Here is a 7,720-nt window from a genome sequence, read left to right as displayed (position 1 = left end):
TGTATAACAGACAGAAAAATATTGTAGTATACATATTTCTGTCCAATGCAAGAAACACATGCAGCCACAGAACTAGCCATTCGCACAAAATGCTACTAATCACAACCAACTCAGACTAACTACACTAAACTAATTTAGCTTTTACAGCTACACACGTCAGTAGACTTGAAAGCCAAACTTGTTTGTTTTATTTTATCTTGGGGCGCATAAAATCATGGTATTTGGCAGCAAGGCATAAGGGACATTAAATCGGCTTTTATGCTGTTGTTAAGGAACCCATAGACGATGGGATTCAAGCAGCAGGACATCATACCCAGTAAATGGCATATGCAATATACTAATTTAAAATGCCTGTTAGAAATAAGAGTGGCATTAAAATCTGTCACAATGTGAAAAAGGTGAAGCGGCATCCAACTGAAACCAAAAACTAGGATTAGCACTGTCAGTCTGCAAAAAACTCTCCTAGATCTTGTCTTAATTCTGATGATGGATTGGGATACCGTAATCATGTCCTGGATCTCTGTATTTTCTTCTGGTTTCATCTCAAAACAGATAGGTATCCCAGGGATGAATTTACTGGAGGAAGAGAGCTGGCTTTTTTCTGTGCCAGAGGTTTCTGGGAGGTCTCTGGAACGAGTATCCTGATGATGCCTTGAAATAGCTGGCATCACGCTTGAAGTCTTTTTACTGTATCTTCTGTGGTGCTTTCTGCCAAAGGCACAGTTCCATCTGGAATGGCTGGAGGGCTGCACCGGTGTGCGGGTACTCTTAGAGGAATGCAGAGTTAGGTTTATCATCTCCTTTTCTTCAAACTTGTTTTCCTTGTTTGACAGTCTGGAACCTACGCTCCTGCAGACGCTGGTGTGACTAGCGGTTAAACACACCAGAGGCAATATATACTGCATGAACAGTAAGGCTATTGTGAAGGCGATTCTGTAGGAGTCAGAAGGCCATGACTCAATACACAAGAGCCTGTTCTCCAGTGCCTCTAAATTCAGAGTTTTGCTGAGGTCCACAATTTTGTGGAACACTGGAAGAGGGGAGCAAATGGCAAAGCCAAGGGCCCAAATGGTCACTATTAAGCAATAGCCTTGTTTTGCTGTTAAATGGCTAGAAAGGGGGTATTTTATCACACGGTACCTGACTGCAGCAATAGAGACTAACATCAAAGTTGAAACTAGAACCGATGCGCACTGGAGGAAGGGCATTACATGGCACATGATAGTGCCAAACATCCATTGGTCAAGTAGGACGGACGTCAGTGTGAAAGGTGAACAAAACAGCACAACTAAGATGTCAGAAAAGGCCAAGTTACCGATCAGAATGTTTATTATTGTCTTCTGCTTGCGCTTTAGCAGAGCTGTTAGAATAGACAGATTTCCCATAAAGCCAGCCAGGCTTATAAGTGTGTACAGCCCAATAAGAAAATACTGTATGTCGTCAACACTACTTTTATAGTCTTCCCAGGCAGAAAAATTCTTTGTAGTAGCAGAGGTGTTCCTGGTAGGTGTCCTGTTATGTGCTTTGAATCCTAAATCCATTTTACAGTCCTGCTTAGAACAAGAAAGGCATTAATTAGCATCGGAAGGAAGAACGATACTGCTGCTGATCAGAATGTAAAGGAACATAAATTTACCTTGTATCACTTTACTACACTAATAGCCATGTTATTCTGCTGTGAGGCAGATCCTGCATAACTCCAGGTCAACAGGAATTAGTTTTGTAGGTTTTATCATGTGGCATTCAGGACTCCTAGGCCTCCTACCTGGCTGCTCACATGGGATGATGACAATTTAAGGTTCTGCAGTATGAAGCTGGCTTTTGACTATGCTTTGCCATAGACCATATTGTCAGCCTTTCCATGAGGGAGCAGTTAGCTACAAAAGCAATGCACTTAGAGTCAGTGAGATTACTCATGTGAATAACAGCTCATTGATATGAGTAAGGAAATTACAATCACCATCTGGGCATGTGCCTAATCATTACATGACAGCAAATTATAATGAGAGCACCTGAAAAAATATGATGTTTTGACACATGCTAACAACTGCAGGAGTATTTCTTACCTATTTCTTACCTTGTGTCAGAAAACTGACACAAAATAGGTGAGAGCTTTCAAAAAGGATCAGTTTATAAGGAGATCCACTGTCAGTGATCCAAGATGGAATTCCTAATGTGGTGCATATACAAACCATCTTCTATTACGCATCGAACATACTTTAACTGTTGCTCAAGCAGAAAGGAAAACTGCCTACAAGACATCCAACGTAATTGGATGTAATACAGAGAGGACAGCGTTAACAGGAAGCAAACCCCACACAGCCATTTGAAAATTCAGGGAGCTGCTCAGCACATTCTGTTCAGCACAGAAACATCTGACATTAAAAGCTAGCTCAGCACAATGTTATTCTGCCTACAGAACCTTCATGTATTAGTCTTCATTTTATAAGAAGAGAATTCAGTTTAAGCTCCAGTTTACCTTAAACACCAACCTGCACTGAAGTTTCAAAGTCAAAATTCCTCAAAGTGCCAATGTCCTGTACAAAATCGCTTAATGCAAATTCAAAACATACATAAATTGAGCAGAAGGCTAAACCTGCCAACTAAAAAAGCCAGGGCTCTTCAAGAACGTAGCTATTCTCAGTGGGCTGTATCATGCTGACTTCTTCAAAGTGCAGTAATAGTATTATTGGTTTCCTCTACACGTGCAGATGTGCTCCTTCCTTTGCATCACAGCTTGTGCGTTCCTACTGTCAGGTGCCATGGGGAAACTTAAACCATAGAACACCCTCAGAATATTCACTGACAGTGTGTTGTGATGTGAAGGTCCCTCATGTAAGATTAGAAATACTTATTTTTAAAAAAATTAATAAAGATAAAGCAAGTTTTTGTTTCTTCACTAATGTGTGGGGGAGAGGTGAAAAGAACTAAGCTTTGCCAACATCTCGTGATGTTGAGTTAAATAGCTAAAATAGAAGTAAGAATTATATATGTGAATTTAGATAATCTAAATATTATAATTGTGTGTGTACAAGCAGGGCAGCATTAGTGCAAATTATTTGTTTAAGTTTTCCCAGTCTCTAGTGAAATGGTGAGAAAACATCTAATAGACAAACAACACTATCTGAGACTACCCTTGCCTTTAAACCAACTTTAAAGGATCAGACTAGAGATTCTGTAAGCAATCCAATCTCTATATTTCTATACTGATATTGTCAGAAGTTTTCATTTTGGCGGGCTTCTCTTTATACCATTATTAGCTAAAAAAGTAAATAGGTTTTTACAGATTTTGAGTTAATCACATGAAAACATTTTAATCTGCAGACCACTGTGACTTCCAAAATCAGCTTAAATTTCTTTCTGTTCTTTAAACTTAATATAATTTTGTTTTGGTCTGAGAAAACCACAGCAGGGCTCTGTCCTGGATAAAATATATTCCCCTACCTCAGGCTTATGGAATTATGTCCCTGTTATGTCATACCTGTATCATTTTTTTCCCGTTGTTCAGCATGGAGGAACGATGGGTTTGGCTATGACTGATGCTTTCGCAGATTTCAGTGTATACACGCATCTGTAATCTGCAGACTCTCTTTTGATTCATGAAAGCCATTTCAACTGTACCTTGCGTTTCAATATGAAATATTATCTGCCTAATATTTTCATGGTGTACATTCCATTATCTTTTTACTACCACATTCATCTGAGCTGAGAAGCATGTGGGAAAAACCCTTGCATATAACTGAGGAGTTAATAATGAAAAAGCCATTAGCGTAATTCTGGACAATTTTCTTTTTGCTTGGACACCTTCCTTTTTTCCAGTTTATATCTTTCACAGATTGAGAGAGTGTTATGAGTTGAGCATCCCACTGCCTGATAGCAGGTTTGAAACCAATCAGGAGTTATTTGAGAAAGGGAAATGAAACTTTACTCGAGTGCTGGATCTGTCCAAATCTTAGTTACTAACCAACCAGTCATTGGCTGAGAATAGGAAGAGTAATAAGAAAGAGGGAAAGAAATCCAGCAACATCTTGAGATTCAAAAAAACCTCAGAAACTCTTAAAATGCTGTCAGAGCGATGATGATGCTGAATGAATGAGCTTTTTGTTTATTATGTGTGCCTACATCAGTAGCTCTGTGCTAAGAGGCGCCATTCTGTGTAGTCTTCTATTTTAACTGGTACTAGGTTGAAGGAGTAACCTGTCAAGGAGAAACAAACTCCAGATGTTGTTTCTCTCTCAGAAACCTGGAGATTAGGATTGCTTTTAGAGTATCTACAGGTATTTTCAGTAATAGTTAAGTTCCCACACATAGTCGTATCTGTCTGAAGGTCACACTGAGTGGTGACAATGCACACAGATGCTTCAGTTGTAATAGCAGCCATGTATGGTCTGAAAGTTTTGTTGATTCAGGTACCAAAACTGCAGCTTCCTCCCTAGACTTTTCTGGTGGTACTGGCTATCATGAAAAGGTTGATCAGAGGCCATAGGTTCATTGGTACATGGAGAAAAAGCAGGAATCCCTACTGGTAGAGAAGGCTCTCTCTGTCCGGTTAGTCTATTCCATTTCAATTATGTGCTATGGTTTGAGGAGAAATCTGCGTATTTTCATTCAACTTTGCTTAGTTGTAATCAATGGATTCTATGAAGAGAATAGAAGAAAATCTGGTGGTGTCACCATTATGTCCTGCTGCTGCTTTCAGCTTTGGGTGACTAAAAGTGAAAAAGAAAGAGACTCTTAAGTCAGATGCGCCAATAATTATTTTCTCTTCCAGAAATTTATATTCAGTGCAAGTAATACTAAGTCTAGGGCCAAAGAACAAAATTGTATGTGTTGTTATACTGGAACAGGTTTATTAAATGAATGTTTACTGAGTTCTTAAAAATGTAATTGAAAGGTATTTCAATTGCAGTTGCCAGGTTCTGTGGATTTCAACATCTTCAGGCAAAGCTCTTGCAGCACAGCTTCAGTAGAGTTGCTCATCATGTTTTTAATACAATTCTTTAAAAACAAAAAAATGAATATGCTGGGTTTGCTGAAGTAGACATATTTTGTTGAGACACATCAATACTGAAGACGCTTAGCAGGAGTGCCTCCGAAGTCCAGTGTGGGCTCTCCAGCTCCGTCCTGCCCAGTGCTGCAGCTGCCTTCTGCCTGGAGTGAGCTGAGCAGGCACCAGCTTAGGGAAGCACCTACCACAGGGCCGGATTCCCATGAGGAAGGAGCACAGGGAGAAGCCACAGTGTGCTCTGCTCAGGGCCTGGCTGGACACTTGGGGCAGCACGAGAGTCGGTGGTGCACTGTAGCCACTTCTGCACCATCTTCCTACAGTCACAGTTTCGGAGTGACAGAAAGACGGAGAGAGGGAATAAAACAATAGTCTGTTGGTTTTGGCAGAGAACTGCTGTGCTGACAGAAGTTCCCTTTGCAACATGCCCAAAGAGATTTTATTTTCATTTTGGCTGTGTGAAATGAAAGCAGGCTATTGCCCACAATTTTCAAAAATCACGAAGTGGGTCTCTTGCTCTCTGAGCTTCCTCTCCTGCTCAAAAGGAACCGGTTGCACTTGATTTGCTGCCCCTGGCAGTAAAGATGCAAACCACAGTGTTCCTCCCACATCACTGATCTTCAGTCCCCAAACTCATTTTAGCATACCACTGATTTCATAGGACTGCACACTTATTGGCATTTATCTTCCTGCTTTGTTTTAACAGCTGCTTCTATTTTGGGGGATTTGCTCACTCTCCCTCTGTCGGTCGGTCAATCCCAGTGCGGCACGTGGCTGCGGCCTTCAGGGAAATGCAGAGTCCTGAAAATCTCACTGTGGGAAATAGAATTAAATAACATAGCCTCTTTTGAAAATGTTCTCCTCATATTTGAAGTGTAGTTCTGAACAGAATGCACCACAATGCTGGGGTGCTCTTGTGCCTGTTTTCAAGATCAAATTTAATCAACCTGAAGGTACCTGATGGAGATTTTCTAGCTGTCAGCTCTGAAAGTTGGATCGCTTTCATCTCCTACATCAACCAGTTAAGCAAATGAGGTCCCCCCTCTGTATTCCTGGTCTGGGTACGCTCCATGAGACGGCACTCAGCTACACCCATATGAGCTCACCCCCTGCGAGCTGTAAGTGGGTTTGCTTAGGTCTCCTTTAGTTTCAGTGGGATGCTTGAGCTAGGAGGCTGGGCTGCACAATGCAGGGGGGACTGCAGCACTGTGGCAGGATGCAGGGTGGATAGTAATATTTACTACAAGAATCAAATGAATGCCATTAGCATTAAATACAAGGAGTATCTGTGGTTACCTTTTACAGTAAAATGTATTTTGTGACAGTTGATGTGCAACCTTGAAAGATTTCAGAAACACCTCCTTAAATCACACTCATCTGTGATATACCTCAGTGTGACTCTCTGAATCTTGTGACTTATTTTCACCAAAGTCCTGCTTCAGAGGAGTTTTGAGCTGCAGTTGATCTAAGGCTTAAGAGTGACAAGGAGAACTTAGAATCATTATTCGGGTTTAGCTGAGTTAGAGGTACCACATAACCTAAAATATGCTAGTTTAATATGTTTAAAATCTTATAGTTCATCTCATCATTCCACTTAAAGCTATCGTTTAAAATACAAAATCCATAAATCATAATTTAGTAAAAGTGAATAGGCTAGGTATTTCTCTACATATTTGAAGGGAAATTTTCAAGAATGCAAGAGTTAGGTAGGCAACCGTCCTCCTCTGAAGGCAATTGTTCTTTCAGGAAATCTTCCTTCTATTAGATGAGGTACTTATATTAAGGTTTATCCATGGATAAGAGCTTATATCCTACAATATTAACATCTGTTGACTCTGGCTGACTGGTGCCTGGATAGTCTGGTCAGTTCAGTTGGTATAACTGTGTCTCCACAGGAAAATTAATCTTTACAGCTTTACAGTGATTTACAATCTTAGGAGTCCTTTTTCTACCTTAAAAAAAATAAAGATGAACACATACAGGGAGGAAGCAAAATGTGAAAACTCCGTAAGAAATACAACCTTTCTGCCCCCAAAATACTGGAGCAGTATCAGGGCCGTATAGAAAATAAAGTCAGGGAAAGTCTTCAAACTTCTACACAGTCGCAAAGAGTTAACAGCACCATCTGCAACTGCCTGACCACCTCAGCGTAAGGAAAGCACCGAGCCTTGAGAAATGATGTCCTCGCATCATTGAAGACTGAGTAACATCCCAGTCAAAAATTGAAACCAGTGAAGAGTCACATTCACAACACAAGCTAACGATGAAATGCTGCTGCTTCACATGTTCATTATGTGCAACAGCAAAAAACAGTCTGAGAACCTGGGAGAATTCAAAAGATGGAGTTTACTTCACAAGTCCAGAAAAACGGATTTTTGTGCACGTTAACGCTATGCCTCTTTAACATGCCTAGCTAAAAGAATCGCAATGGTATCCTGGAAAACAAGAACACAGCTTCCCAAAATAAGCAAAAGCCAACTAAAGAGATTACTCCAGCTCCAAGGACGTTACACAATGTGATGGGGTATTCGTTGAAAACTTGAAACGCGCCGTTACAGCAGCTCCCGGCTTGCAATGGAAAACACACCCCCCCCCCTCAAATCCCAAACACAAACCCCCAAGAAGTCCCCCAACGGGAAGGCCCGTTACGTTTGCCCTTCTACACCGCGCTAGGGAATCACTCTAGAGACTGCGCTCTGCACAACCCTGCGCCCC

The 7,720-nt window shown here is 40.9% G+C and overlaps 1 protein-coding gene across 1 annotated transcript; it reads right to left on the bottom strand.

Annotated features, from left to right (window-relative positions):
* Positions 1-212: 212 nt before the first annotated feature.
* NPY5R (neuropeptide Y receptor Y5) lies at positions 213-1,637 on the bottom strand. Its single transcript, XM_009639044.2, has one exon. It carries the CDS (start codon positions 1,539-1,541, stop codon positions 213-215), a length of 1,329 nt encoding a protein of 442 aa, XP_009637339.1. The 5' UTR covers positions 1,542-1,637.
* Between the last annotated feature and the right edge of the window lie 6,083 nt (positions 1,638-7,720).

Source organism: Egretta garzetta, unplaced genomic scaffold (genome assembly GCF_000687185.1).
Source record: "Egretta garzetta isolate BGI_Z169 unplaced genomic scaffold, ASM68718v1 scaffold1145, whole genome shotgun sequence".
Taxonomy (NCBI): Eukaryota; Metazoa; Chordata; class Aves; order Pelecaniformes; family Ardeidae; genus Egretta; species Egretta garzetta.
This window is presented reverse-complemented; position numbering and strand designations above follow the sequence as displayed.